This window comes from Lynx rufus, unplaced genomic scaffold (assembly GCF_022079265.1).
Source record: "Lynx rufus isolate CCGP_SWC_20201006 ecotype Redwood Valley unplaced genomic scaffold, mLynRuf1.p SCAF_6, whole genome shotgun sequence".
NCBI classification, from domain to species: Eukaryota; Metazoa; Chordata; class Mammalia; order Carnivora; family Felidae; genus Lynx; species Lynx rufus.
This window is the reverse complement of record NW_025814878.1, coordinates 40,479,071-40,495,301: the sequence shown is the minus strand read 5'-3', so window position 1 is coordinate 40,495,301 and position 16,231 is coordinate 40,479,071. Positions and strand designations below refer to the sequence as shown.

At 35.8% G+C, this 16,231-nt stretch overlaps 1 protein-coding gene across 1 annotated transcript in view; it reads left to right on the top strand.

The window, feature by feature from the left end:
- Positions 1-16,231, top strand: part of RFX6 (regulatory factor X6) — a 55,393-nt gene that overhangs the window by 10,131 nt on the left and 29,031 nt on the right. Inside the window, exons 5-6 of the mRNA XM_047101254.1 lie at positions 6,319-6,396; positions 7,639-7,666. Coding sequence (XP_046957210.1) covers positions 6,319-6,396; positions 7,639-7,666 — 106 coding nt within the window. The remainder of the gene's footprint in view (positions 1-6,318; positions 6,397-7,638; positions 7,667-16,231) is intronic.

Genomic DNA, 16,231 nt, shown 5'->3' with positions numbered 1-16,231 from the left:
TCTATTTTATGTTATAAGTGTGTTATATCAATAATCAATCCACTCATATTTATATCAATGTACAGAGCATGGTGCTAAAGAGGTTTTAAGATGCAAATAGCAGGATAGGATATACGCTATCAAAAAACTTTCACTATTAAGCTTCATTTATTTAATAAGCATTTTATTGAGTGTGCTGGTACTTCCTAGGCCCTAGGGATACAGTGATTAAGAAAAAGAGCCTGTATCCCACCATTGCTCAGGATTGCTGATAGTCGAGACCACCAAGTAGATTTCATGTACGCAGTAGACTGTTTGATTTGAAGTTACATTTTAATTTCTCGTAGACTTTGATCAGTCAAATCTTGCTTTTCAGACATGATGGACAAAAGCTATTATCTTATTTATTAGTAGTGATTTAGTGGGTTAATAAAACTGATATGGCAGCTGCTCTTATCACAGTAAGTTATTGCAAGTCCCTGAACAGCTTAATCCCATCATTTCCTTATCGGTCATCATTCGTGTAGTGTAAACTAACATCAGGGCTACCAGCTCAGTAGGAACATATGTTTCAGGAATTCTATATAATGATTGAAATAGGAAAGAAGAACTATAGGTGCAGGTAGAAATTTATCAGCAAGTGAAGAAAAGTGTTAGGTGCAATGTAAATATTTTAGCAGCAAGAATAGCAATAATTTCATTTGTCCTATTAAAAATATTTTCTATTTTATTAAATGTTCACTTTAAAATGTGGACATAAAAATTAATAAATCTTCCTTATTCCTAAAATGTAAACGATCTATTATTTGATATAAGACTAAGGAACAGTTGACACTAATGAATGAACACAATTTGCTGGATAATCACAAAACTACTTGTATTATGCTAACATTTTCTCAGAGAAATTAGCTAGTCATACCCAAGATTTTAAAGCAGTTTTCACATATCATTTTTAAGCAAAATGGGTAAAAATTATATAGAGAGAAAGAACTGTGCAATGTTTGGGAATCTATTCAGAGTAACCTACAGAATAGGCATTGGGTAGTGGTATATAAATAAAAATAACTAATTAAAACTAGTTATCCCACACTTATGTAGACAGTGCTTTTTATTCAGCATGCACCAACATAGGTCTTTGTAATACTGGAGTATTTCTGGCAAATATTTTGCAGCAAACTTATTTTATGGGAATATATTAACAGTGAAATAATGCTATAAAATGTAAGGATTGAGATGAAAAATCCATGTATATTTTACATGAAATTACTCTTCCTAGTTTTATGAGGTTTACCTTTAGGAGGACAGAGCTACTCATTTATTATCTCTTCTCTGTTCTCAAAGGCATGAAATCATCACTCAAATGATAACATGTATCTGGAAGATTAAGGAGTAAAGATTTATTTTATTAGTTCCAGAAGAAACTAGATAGGAGATGTGCTAAAGCATTACAATGATCATTGGAAAATATTAAGATTTCTATTCCTAGCAATCGTCTTTCTACTTAAATATGCTAATTTCATGCCCTTTGTATATATTGTTTAGTTATACAACTTTTATTCAACCCCAATATTTTACTGGTAACCTGGGAATAAACAGTGCTACAAAGAAGTTATTGAAACTATTGGCTTTAAGAGAATTTGTGTTTTATCAGTGTCTAAATTTCTAGCAGGATACATTGATTCATCCAATAAATGAAGATTTTTCTATACAGTAATTTCTAAGGAGGAAATCAATGAAGGAAAAGATACAATTCTCTTCCTCTAAATCTAAAGTTTAGTAGGAGAGGTAAGCCATGTATACACTCACCAATGGTATGAGATATAAACTACATAGGATAAATGACCAAGAGAGGAGTTCAAAGGGCATAGAGGCCTTAGATTCCTGAGAAACCAGGCAAGCTTCATGCATTAAAATTACAATGCTTGAGCTATGCGTAAGAAATGAGGACATGAAGGAATAAGGGCATTCCCCATGAAGAACTCAACAAAGAGCACCAAGGTGAGAAAACACGTTATTTATGAGAACAAGTAATTGTGACAGTGATAGATAAGTTCAGACTGTGTTTGTGGTAGAGTTAAAGGAGTTAGTATATTTCCTTATATCATGTTAGACAAGAAATCCTTTGATCTCTACCAAATTTAAAATTGTGCTGATATATTTAAGTATATGATACTATACGCATGCCTTTAATTGAAAAAATCCTGTTTCTAAAGTGTTCTTTATGACATATTATTATTTCTAACTTTTTCCATGTTATTTATTTATTCAACAAACGTTTACTGATTTCCTATTATAGGGAGCTTACATTCTAGAAGTCCTTGTTTACATATGGATCATCAAATAAGAAAAATCCAGATCAATGGTATAGGTCTTAAGGATTCTTTTTAGTTATCAATGCTTGCTTAATATGATTTGTGCTGAGCTAGAAGAGGAAGTGTTTATACTGAGTGCAAACATATTCAAAATATTTTCACTTAGGAATTTCTAAACACAAATAAAATTGAGATACAAGATTATAAAAAAGATTTTGCTTCTCAAGTACAGAGGCAACATGACCCATTGAAACAAAGAGTGCTCAGTGCATGTCTGGGTTGATAGCATTTACATTTAGCCTACTAATAAAATACATTATTTTAAAAGGATTTTCTTTTGCTGGGGGTGGGGTGGGGCCATAAGATGTAAACTCTTGACTCTAAATGTACTTAGAAATATTACACACTTCCATTTTTAAAGATGCTTTTGCCCATTATTGGAAAGAAGAGGGCAAAATAATACAGTCATTTTAGAAAATAAGGAACAAATGAATTGTGTAATCAGAATACCCTTTCCTTAAAAGTCATAAGTAAGAAAAAATTACAAATTCATATTATTCAGGATTCTTGAGTGCTAAAGGATGTTGCAGTTTTTACAGAACCTGATCATCAGGTGATTTTTAAAAATGAAAGTAAAATGTGCCTCAGTATTGGTCAGTGTGGTCACTGTTCCATGACTGGCAAGTGGTCGGGCTCAGGAATCCATGAACAAGGGTATAATTTCCTGCCCTGATTTCCCATGTCTGTTTTTTCACCGTATTGACATCTAGCATAGTTGTCAGGACACAGTATGTCTTCCAATATTTGTTGAACTCCTGGTCATCCCTTTGACTTGTCCAGTGAATTTTGTCTACCACCGGGCAATGTAATTTCTTCTCAAATCTGCATGACAAACCACTTTACCATGGTATAATATTATCTACATATTGAAAAAAGATTATAGATGAGAAACAAAAGATCAACGTTCTAATAAAGGAAAATTATCAACTTTTAAAGCAATGTTTAACATATATTGCTTCAGCAAGTGGATAAAATATAGTTATTTAAACTATAGCCTCTAGAGAATAAATAGAAAACTTTGCAAGAGAAAATAAAATTACAATATATTTACATTGTAATAGATCTGCTTGTTCTCAAACATCTTTTGCTATATTTCTTCTAATAGAAAGAAATTCCCTTTGATATCTTAGTTCTATATCTTGATTAAAAATATTAATATTTATTTCAGACTCTTAGGTTCATTAACTTTTTATAATAATTATTAATTATAATACACTTGCCAAATATCCTCTAAATCTGCTCATTGTTTTCATGGTTTTTAGGTCTTTTCCTTATCTATTTCTGTTAATATAAATGCTTTTGGTAAGGTCTTTATGACTTAAATAAGCTTCCTTCTTTTAGTTTCTCACTGGAGACTTAGTCATTTCCTTATTTTGGGGTTTCCATCACTTTTGGATTTCCTCCATTTCCCCCTCTGTTTCATTATACCTTATGGGTTTTTTTATTCTTCTTCTACTATAGGATTATTTTCTGTATTGTAAAACTTGAGCAGTTATAAACCTCCTCTGTTTGGGGCACCTGGGAGGCTCAGTCCACTAGGCTTCCAGCTTCGGCTCAGGTCATGATCTCACAATTCATGAGTTCGAGACCTGCATCAGGCTCTGTGCTGACAGTGTGGAGCCTGCTTTAGATCCTCTGTCTCCCTCTCTCTGTCTCTCCCCTTACCCCCCACCACCTCAAAAAAAAACAAAAAACAAAAAACAAAAAACAAAAAACAAAAAACAAAAAACAAAACCCACCTCTTCTGTTTCAGGTTAACAGGCTACTTACTGCCCTTGTATTGAAAACTTATTCCCAGTGTGCAGCAATCAAAATATCACCATTCACCTTGATCACCCCCCCTTACTGTTTCTCAAATATAATAGCTCTTTCTAAAAACATTTATATAATATGTGTAATTTTTTGTTTTCATATTTAAAAACACTTTTCTCTCTATCTCAAATAGCCCAGGGTCATTAGAGGTGACTTCTTTGCCCTTAGAACTTAACGGGAGAGAACCCATCTCTGGGCCTCACAGTTTAGGGGGCTCTATTCTGGCCCTCCTCCAGCTTTCCTCTTCCCCAGGAGACAAAGGGTCCATAGCCTGAATAAATGTGTCCATCGAGAGACCACATCCTCCTTCCAGCCCACGTTTCAGGTCCCCAGAACCCCAGAATTCTTTGTCCAAAGAGCCCAGACTTGCCTTCTCCCTCTTATGTGGGGCTCTTTCCCCCCATCCATCCTGAGAAGGGTGCTATGTTCCACCAGTATACATAGACTTGAGCCACCAGAAGGTAGCTCTTTGGCGGTGGTGGTTGGAAGGTTGGATTGATCTTGGACATGGAGGCCGTGTGTTCACAAGAGTCTCCTCACAGTGAAGAAAAGAGCAGGGGCTGTGAAGACAAGGGCTAAGGGTGGCTCTTCTCCCACCGCCATGTTCACACATGGAAGAATTGTAGATTCAAACCCACCTACCAGATCAGTATGGAGGAAAACTGTCAAGCTAGGAGGACAAGGTTATTTTATGTAGTAGTTTTTTTTTTTTTTTCAACGTTTATTTATTTTTGGGACAGAGAGAGACAGAGCATGAACGGGGGAGGGGCAGAGAGAGAGGGAGACACAGAATCGGAAACAGGCTCCAGGCTCTGAGCCGTCAGCACAGAACCTGACGCGGGGCTCGAACTCACGGACCGCGAGATCGTGACCTGGCTGAAGTCGGACGCTCAACCGACTGCGCCACCCAGGTGCCCCTATGTAGTAGTTTTTTAGCTTGATTTAGATTTGAATATTTAAGTATATGGTATGTGGGCTTTCATTTGTACTCTTGTTCTGGGCCTTGGGAATGTTTAGGGGTGGACTTGTTCTGCCAAGTCTTTTTTTTTTTTAATTTTTTTTTTTTTTATTGCTAAGATCAGAAAAGGGGCCTTGAAACTTAGATCTGCACTGTCTTGTCCACTTTAAACTCAGATGATGATGCTAAGTTATGAAATTCTAAATACGGTTACAGCGGAGTCCCCTGGCAACCCCTTTATTCACTTTTATTTCATTCCTTGCTTGATTTTAGATGAATGCAAATTGAAACAATAGGTAACCAAGTAAATGGTGCTGCTGCGTGTGCTGGGCTGGGAAGGAAAGGGAAGGCAGAAGTTAGGCTTCAGCCAGCCTTACTGAATTCCCACTGTTTGATTAGCTTTTGTGTAATATTATAGTGTTTGTGCCTGGGTGTGTGATAAGTCAGGAGTCTGCAGCTTAAGAGAATGAGCTACAACTTGAGAACTGATGAAATGCTATACGTGTGAGTGGCTCAGGATCCATAGACACATTTATAATAAAGTATTTGTGACGCTGTTACATTCCATGTTTCATATTTCCATTGATTCATGGTACAGTTTTTTCCCCTCATTGTTGCACAAAAGTTTGAAGTGAAAATGACAGTGAATTGGGCTTCTCATTCCTCATGAGGAAAATAACGTTTGAAAGATCACATGCTTCATATATATTCCTATGCACGACATTAATATCTTCCTCCATACAATGTCATACTTTTCTACTCCATCCAATAGATATACTATAAAGGAAACCTATCATTTTCTTTTTCAATTGACTAAATTCAAATTGGACCGGTAATTAGCAGAATGACACTTGATATACTTGGAGCCAGTGCTGACATTTACAAATTTAAGTGGTTACATTTAAATGTCTACATTTATGAATTTTTTTGGTTTTGAAGCCTATATTTTAGAGGTTAGAAGGGGATTGGCTGTTCTCCTTTTTTAATCCTAGAGCCAGAAATATGACCATAAGTAGGACTAATGACCATCAAAGCGATTTAGCACATTAAGATGCTACTTGAAAGAAAATCAGGAAAGGAAGGTGATCAGAGGGTTGCAGTTCTTAGCTGTTCTTCCCCTCAGCTGTACTTTTATCTCCTTCTCCCCTTCCAAAAACTCCTTCATTAACACAGAGCTGGTTCCTGTCCTTGCTCTAGGTATCATTATTATGGGATTGGCATCAAAGAGAGCAGTGCATATTACCACTCCGTTTATTCTGGAAAGGGCCTGACAAGGTAGAGTTCTACTTTCTTCAAGACAAATTCTTTGCATTTCCTGAAATATGCATAATAGCAATTGAATAAAAGACTTTCTCATTTTGCTTATTGAAATGTTTTCTTTTAAGCATCAGACCTTAATTTCAACTTTGTATGGACATTTACAATGATATGGTCTAGATTATTGGGTAATTTATGTAATTTTTGATCATTAATGAGAAATTAATAGTGAACAAGGTATACCAGAGAGATGAAAAGGAAAAATCAAGGAAGCAGAATTGTTTTTAAATTAGTATTTACTCACAAGGCTGAGTCTGTTTTCAGGCTGGAATCAATAAAATAAGGGCAGAAAATGTATGTTTTTCCCCAAGAAATAACCTGTTTTAAAAATCTCTGTCTTTGGGGCACCTGGCTGACTCAGTTGGTAGAGCGTGAGACTCTTAGTCTCGGGGTCATGAGTTTGAGCCCCACGTTGGTTATAAAGCCTCTAAAAATAATATAAAATAACATAAAAATCTCTGTGCTTCATCAGTACCTTACAAAGATGAAAAGTTTACGATAACTCATCACTAATAATACATGCTTTGAATACCAGCTTACCTTAAGTGAGATAAAGTTACTGCCCTGTTTGAGTCTCTGTGAAAGGGAATACACAAATGATCATAACACATTTCTCTAACCTGCCATTAACCATCAGGAGGAGGTCGTTATTGGGGTGATATCCAATAAAACCAGTGATAATATACAATTACTATTTTTCATATACTGGAGCTCTTAGTAATTAAATCTGCATCAGAGATTGCCTTATAGTATGATTTACCAAGAACTCCTCTTAGCTCTCAAAAGAATAAATTTTTTTGAAAAGTAAAGTGACATGTGTAAAAAAATAATTTTATTCACCTGAGTCATACTAAGATGAACTCAGACATGGTGAAGAACATAATGGCAGCTTATTGGCTACAACTAACTGCAACATGAAAATACAGGCTAGAATACAAATGAATATTTAATATCAAATGTTCTTTGCAGATCTTATCAGATTTCCTTAAATATGCTTCATTTACTTTTCCTTAATAGATTTATTTTTTTAAGTAAGTTGATAAGAAGGCTTGGGTCTCTTTGAAAATCAAGCAGATTTCTCCAGGTTTCTTTTGCTAATCATGATCCAAAGTTACCACTATTGTGGGTCCTCTGCATTTCCTTGATTGCTATAACTGTATATTTATATGTTAACTAATGGAAAATATACTGATTTTTAAGGTTTTCTGGAAGCAAGCTGAAGAATGAGGTAAGAATTACTTTCATTTCTATTTTATCTGCTATAATATGTACTACAAACTAAATAATACATGCTAACCGTCCTCATTGGCAAATATAGAAATAAATGTTAATTTATTAGGAGCCCATTAAATGATTGAGAACTTCAGAGAGAGCTGTTAGATTTGGGGCTACTGATTATTCTTTACATGGACCTACTGGACAATTTCCAATTAACGTAGGAAGGGTAATTTTTCAGTTATTCTCACCTAATATCAGATACTTAAGAGATTGCAAAAAAAAAAAAAAAAAAAGACCATTACAGATCTAAGACATTTCCAGTTGAATATAAACAAAAAGTCTAAAGCTGAGGATATGGAAGGAACTGGTATTCGGAATATACCCATTTAGACAAAACCTTTAAGAGTTATCAAGAAACCCAAATGTTATGCTGTGGTTTGTTTTAACCACTTTGTGTGAGTGTATGTGTATGTATAGTCAGTTTGCTGACCTCTTCTGCAGTGTGGAGACAGGGTGGATGGTGGAGGAGGGAACTAGGGAGAAAGGGTACATCTTTCTAACATACACACACTCACACACTTTCTCCCTAGACACCCCTTCCACTCCCCACCCCCAACCAAAGAACAGATCAGCAAACTGACTTTATCTAAATGAGTTAGACTACCATTAGGGACTGCATGGCTAATTAGGCACACGATAAGGCCCTCATTATCCTCAAGTTATCTAATCATTAAAAAGAGGTGCCACAGAACTAAGGGCACATGACAATGTGTTGTGTGGTAAATCTGGACCTGAGGTTGTAACTCCATTAGTTTGGTGAAATGATGCAAGCATATTATCTTAAGAAATAATAGAAAGCCCCCAACCCTTTGAAATGACCAATTTCTTCCCACCAGTGCTTTTAATACAGTTAATGGCTAATTACATAATAAAATCCTCTAGATTGCTCTTTTTATCAATGAAATAATAGCTCTTTATTAGATAAACAATTGTGAAAGTGCAAAAATATTGACTTAGAAATACACTTCAGTTGACTGAAGTTTATGTCAATAGGGAATTTAAGTAATTTCTCTCAGGTGTTCTTTCTACCACTTTGATGAGGTTGGTGGTACTTAGTGAGCCATCAGCTATTACGGCATGTGTATGGCAAGGCTCATTTTACAGAAAAAAAGAAAAAATGTTTCTCCAGTGTACTGTTTCCTCCTTAGAAGAGTGCACTACAAATTCGGGTGTAGATCTTGTTAACAAATTTAAACTAAAATATTTTTGTTAGGCTGTCATATAGCTGACATTTCCAAAGACTGCAACAACAATAAAGCATCATTATTATGATGATTATAGAAATTAGCACAAGGGCTTTCTAAAGGCTCGGAACTACTCTAAACACTTAAAAAATAATGGAATTTTGTTTAACAAAGTTGAAATTTTATTTATTTATTTTTTATTTAAAAACATCTTTTTTTAGTTTATTTACTTATTTTGAGAGAGAGAGAGAGCACAGCAGGGGAGGGGCAGAGAGAAGGAGAGACAGAATCCCAAGCAGGCTCCATGCTGTTAGCACAGAGCCTGATGCAGGGCTTGAACTCACGAACCTTGAGATCATGACCTGAGCTGAGATCAAGAGTCGGACACTTAACCGACTGAGCCACCCAGGCACCCCTCAAAGCTGAAATTTTAAAAAATTATTTGGTACCTGAGTGATCAACCATCATAGTTTGCTCAGGATGTGAGACTTTCAGTGTCAACTTGCATATATTACAGTTCATTTGAACACTACTAACTGTGAGGTAGGGAAAAATCGGTGTTAGCATTACTAACTTACAGCTAAGGAAACTAAGGCTGAGAGATGTGTTTGCTTTTTTCAAATTCTGAATTAAGTTCTACTTTTTAAAACTCATGCTCAAGATATTAATTGATAGATGGAGTTACAGATACTAAGGAACAAAATAGTGAATGGATAGAATTTTTCTTTTACAGTGTAGCAGGAAAACTATCTTTTAAAGTAATTATATGCAATTATAAGGGGTGTCATGGGTATCAACCTAGTTTAAGTGGTCAGGGACATTTTCCATAGGAAGTGACATTCAAGGAAAGAACTGAGAATAAGTGGGAATTTGGAGTGGAGTCGGGAAAAAGAGTAACAGTAATGGAATCGATGTAACGTTATAGGTTAGGGTTTCTCAAACTTGGTATTACTCATGTTTTGGGCTATATAATTCTATGTTGTGAGGGATGTCCTGTGCACTGCATGTTTAGCAACATCATGGTATCTCTGGCTTCTACTCACCAGATTCCACACCCTCCTCTTGTGACAAGCAGAAATGTCTCTGATGTTACCAAATGTCAACCACTGACATATGGGAAGGCAAACAAGGCGCATCATGTTATAGATTTGGGGATAAGTCTGGATGAAAGAATATCTGGACGAGGATGATATCTCTAGAGATGGAGAGAAGTGCCTGATTTTAGCTGGGAAACATTGGTAGTGGATTGTAAGATGGTTCTATTTTTAATTTTTTGAGGAACCTCCATATTGTTTTCCACAGTGGCTGCACCAGTATGCATTCCTACCAACAGTGCAAGAGGGTTTTTTTTTTTCTCTACAGCCTCACCAATCTGGTTGTTTCTTGCGCTTTTGATTTTTGCCATTCTGACAGGTGTGAGGTGATATCTCACTGTAGTTTTGAGTTGCGGTTCCCTGAAGATGAGAAATGTTCAGAATCTTTTCATGTGTCTGTTGGTGTCTGTTCATGTCTTCTGCCCATTTTTTCATTGGATTGTTTGTTTTTTGGGTATTGAGTCGTATCAGTTGTTTATAAATTTTGGATTCTAACCCTTTATCAGATATGTTATTGGCAAATATCTTCTCCCATTCAGTAAGCTCCTTTTTAGTTTTTTTTTTAATGTTTATTTTTGAGAGAGAGAGAGAGAGAGAGAAAACATGAGTGGGGGAGGGGCAGAGAGAGAGAGGGAGACACAGAATCCAAAGCAGGCTCCAGGCTCGGAGCTGTCAGCACAGAGCCCGACGCAGGGCTCGAACTCACAAACAGTGAGATCATGACCTGAGCCGAAGTTGGATGCTCAACCCACTGAGCCACCCAGGTGCCCCGCTTTTTAGTTTTGTTGTTTCCTTTGCTGTGCAGAAGCTTTTTATTTAAATGAAAATTTTAAATGAAAAGACATACCACATGAGTGGCTAGGTATGTTAGATATTATAAATGGGCCGATTCTTCCTAAATTAATTTAGACATTTAATACTCTAATAAAAATTTGAGTGGGTAATTGATTTTTGGAAATGATTAAAATGACTATACATTTAATGTAGAAGGATATACAGAAAGTAATAGTTAAGAGAAATGTAAATAAGAATAGTGAAAAGGGACTTGTTTGGCAGATATCAAAATATTATGACACTATGATATAAACTCAACTGTAGGTAGAATAGATCCATAACAGAGATTAGATACCTGAAAAAAAAGACCCTAGTATAAATAAGGATTTAATGTATGATCAAAGAGACATTACCACCAATGAAGGAAAATTTTTTTTTCAGTGAATTGTCTTAATTGTTTTTTGGAGGAGGATGTAGTGTCAAATAAATAAATAAAATTCTTCATAGCATGATGTTAGAAAAATTGACCATTTTGGAAAAAAATTATGCCTCATGAATTTCATATAAATTATTAAATATAAGAACAGTACTTAGAAGGGAACATTTTTATCTACTTCATTTCTGGATAAGGAATGATTTTCCCTTTTTTTGGTGCAAAAAAAGGTGATTTTATTAAAGCACGGGGACAGAACCTGTGGGCAGAAAGAGCTGCTGGGAATGATTTTCTAAGACGAAAACCATTTAAGAAGTCAAAGGAAAAATATAAAGACGAAAACCATTTAAGAAGTCAAAGGAAAAATATAAAAATTGAAAACTATTTTTGTATCAAAAGCATGATATATAAAATTTGAAGTCAAAAGAAAGACTGGAGAAAATATTTTCAGCAAATATGACAATGGGATAATATTTCTATTAAGTGAAGAAATCCTATCAATTTATAGAAAACTATGAAGATGACAATAAGCAGTAAAAGACATGAATAGAAAATACACATAAGGAAGAAAAGGGCAATAAATGCATGAAAAATGGACTGCCCAATAAATAACAAATAAAAATTTGAATTCTGTAATTATCAAATATTTAGAAATTAATATGATGATGTTGGTGAAGTTCTGGTGAGATAAGCTGTTTCGTATCCCTCTGGTGAATACTGACCAAACTCCCTGGATAAAAAGTTGTAAGATCTGTATCAAGTCTTCAAAGTGTTCATGCCTTTTCTCCCACAGTTTCACTTTTGCATGAATCTCATATACAGAAATAACAGAAAATGTTTACAAAATATTATGCAAAAATTGTAATCGACAACTATGAAAAACTGTGTAACCTAAATTACTACCAATAAAGAAATGGTGACATCATTTTTTTTTTTAATTTTTTTTCAACGTTTTTTATTTATTTTGGGACAGAGAGAGACAGAGCATGAACGGGGGAGGGGCAGAGAGAGAGGGAGACACAGAATCGGAAACAGGCTCCAGGCTCCGAGCCATCAGCCCAGAGCCTGACGCGGGGCTCGAACTCACGGACCGCGAGATCGTGGCCTGGCTGAAGTCGGACGCTTAACCGACTGCGCCACCCAGGCGCCCCGGTGACATCATTTTTTAAAAAAATATTTTTATTTATTTTTGAGACAGAGAGAGACAGACCACAAGCAGGGAAGGGGCAGAGAGAGAGGGAGGCACAGAATCCAAAGCAGGCTCCAGGCTCTGAGAGCCTGACGCGGGGCTCAAACTCACAGACTGTGAGATCATGACCTGAGCTGAAGTCGGATGCTCAACCGACTGAGCCACCCAGGTGCCCCATGGTGACATCATTTATAGGACTTTTATGGGACTAAATATTATGCCATTTATTAAAAATCTCTTTTAATGACATGGAAAAATGTTAATTAGGAAGAAAAGAGGACACAAAAGCAAATATATGTATTTGTGGCTTCAAATGTAAATAAAACTGGATATTTACATGTCATATATGAGTGACAGGATTAATATATATAGGTGTGCTGTACAATATAGTAGCTATTGGCCACATATGGCTATTAATTACCTACAATTTTGTTTCTCTGTCACACTAGCTACATTTCAGGTCCATAATAATCATATGCAGTATTGCAGTGTAGACAGAACATTTTCAGCATCACAGAAAGTTCTGTTGGGCGGCACTATTTTAGAACATGTAAAATACTCAACTCCATGATAAAAAGACTAACCCAGTAGAAATATAACATGGTATATGAACATGCAATTCATACAAGATGAAAAATAATAACTGCAAATAGTATTGGTATTCATGGCACCCCTCCTGACTGACCATAACATGGGGTCAACAAATATTTTGGATACCATTCCTGCCAAGAAACATGTGAAAAGTGCTCAAGTTAATCAGAGAAGTTTTCATCGGGGAAATGCAAATTAAAACCATAACAAATGGTCATGTCACTATTTTTTGAATAACAATAGTCAAAAGTCTGAAAATAAGTGTTGTCAGACATGTGGAGCAAAGGAATGCTCGTGAACAAGAGAGGGGACAATCACTAGTCAAGCTGAAGGTGCACACGCCGTATGACTGTATTCCTAGAGAAACCTTCACACGGTGCACAAGCAGGCACATTGCGGTATTGTTTGTAATCTCAGAATGCTGGAAAACAAATGGCCATAATGATACAGTGGGAGAATAAATGTTAATATATATATACAAGGTAATACTATACTGCTTTGGAAATGAATGAACTATAGCTACAAGAATTCAATTAGATTCATCTCAAAAACCTAAAGTTGAGTGAAGAAAACGTATTGAATGTAGAAGGATATATACCGTATTATACGAGTTTTAAAGCAATAGTATATGTTGCGTAAGAGTATTACATATGAGATAAATTTTTAGAGGTTTAAATAGGAATGATATAAACTAAATGAAGAGCATTATTTCTTGTGGGGAGGAAGGTAATAAGATTAGGAAAGGCTACAGAGACTGTTTTAATATTTCCAATTTGTAATGTCTCAATCTGGTTAGTACATGGCTACTTAATACTCTTTATCCACCCCCTTTTTGAGCTTTAAATAGTTCATACTATACAAGAAAACAAAATGAAAATAAGAAAAGTAAAACAAAAGGACAGGAAGAAGATGGTAAGAGTAATTATCAGCTTGTGGTATGAATTTTGATTATTTTACATTTTTATTCATAAATGTAGTGATTCAAATTTCAGAATTGTCTTAGAGAATGTTTCAGAATCCTTTCATCCTCTGGAATAAAACTAACAAAACCTACTCTCAATGCTTTGTCCTGATCAAAGAAAGCCTTTCTTTTCCTGTGAATCTTCTAGTGTGCACCAAATTTTGTTTTAACTAGCTCTAGTAATGAAGTTGCCATTATTTCTTAGGGAGCCAGCCCCTTTGATTTTTTTCATTTCAACCAGGAAGTCTCTCTGAGCCTGAATTTCCTTCTCCTTAACATCGACCATTCATGGCCATTTAACAACTTTGTACCAAGATAAATAACAAATCCTCCCTCCTTGGTATATGCTTTGCAAATATTTACAGACTGTTATCATGCTCTCTTTTGGTCATCACTTAGCCAAACTGTGCTGCTTAAATCCTTTAATCTTTCCTCATAAATCAGACCCTCTTGCCTTCTAATCATATGGTTTCTTTTCTGCAGGTTTCTTCTTGTTTTCTTTTGGAAATAAGACTTAATAGTTTACCCAAGAGTACTGAAGTCATTGGTTGAGGGGAACACCCCCCCCCCACACACACACACACACCTCCCAGACCTCTGTAACTGGCCTATGACGGGCACCAGTTTTGGTGCAATTAAAATAGCAAACATATTAGTGTAATTAAAATGATCGTGTTTTACTTTTTTTCCCAGATTACCAATTGTTTCTTTCTTTTTGTGCTACATGTTTTGGACTGCACATTATTTGATTTATACCAACTTTGCACACAATTGTTAACATATCCAACAAATTTAATTTTTAAAGTTTTTCTTCCGGCACTTTTGCCTCCTGTTGATTCCAAATGTTGCTGGCGTCTATTACACAAAACTACTATTTATCAAGATGAGAGTTTTAAATAAGTATTTAAATATACTAGATATACTTTGTTCCTTAATATGTGTTTCCTTAGCACTCTAACATTTAAAAAAATTTTTTTCATGGTTATTTATTTTTGAGACACAGAGAGACAGAGCATGAATGGGGGAGCGTCAGAGAGAGAGGGAGACACAGAATCCGAAACAGGCTCCAGGCTTTGAGCTGTCAGCCCAGAGCCCGACGCAGGGCTCGAACTCACGGACCATGAGATCATGACCTGAGCCGGTCAGACGCCCAACCGACTGAGCCACCCAGGCGCCCTTCTAACATTCTTTTTATTTGGAAATGTATTGTTCGTAACACACACATACACATTTTATTTTATTTTTTTATTAAAAATTTTTTAAATGTTTATTTATCATTGAGAGAGACAGAGTGTGAGTTGGGGAGGGGGAGAGAGAGAGAGAGACACAGAATCTGAAGCAGGCTCCAGGCTCTGAGCTGTCAGCACAAGCCCAACGCGAGTCTCGAAATCATGAACTGCGAGATCATGACCAGAGCCAAAGTCGGATGCTCAATGAACTGAGCCACCCAGGTGCACCCATGCATTTAAAAAATAACCTAAGATAAAAATTCAAGATCTACCCCACAGCTTAATGGAGAGAAGTCCTCTCTGTGCCCCCATCCCAATCACCTACCAAAAGATACTGCTGTCCAAAATTTGGTGTTAATCACTACTGTGTTTTTCCTTAAAGTTGATCATTTATGAATATATACCTAAACAATGTGGTTATGGCTACACAACAATATGAATATACTTAATACCACTGAACCATATACTTCAAAATGATGAATAATTCTATGTATTGTTTTATTACCCTATTTATTATTGCCAGTGTATTGTTCATTATGTGCCCTACATAGAATGGATTCATTTTTTTGTAGACCTTCTGGTTTCATCCAGCATTAGATTTTGTGATTGATCAATGTTGATGTATAGGTAGCTTTAATACCCTTATTTGTGCTGCTGTGTAATATTCCACTGTGAAAATATCACAGTGCATTTATTTATTCCATTGTTGGTGTACTTTTTTCTTTTCTTTTCTTTTTAAATATAATTTATTGTCAAATTGGCTAACATACAGCATGTAAAGGGTGCTCTTGGTTTTGGGGGTAGATTCCCATGGTTTATCACTTATATACAACACCCAGTGCTCATCTCAACAGGGGTGGACTTTTTTTTTCTGAAAAACTAGTGCATGAACATCCTCCAGGCACACATGTGCAGAAATGGAATTCCAGGTTCTAGGATACGCTCATGTCTAACTTTACTAGTTAAGATGAAGTTGTTTTCCGAAATGGTTATATCAATTTATATCTGCCCAACTATGTGTGAGCATTCCTTTTGTTCCACATTCTCACTGATACGTGGC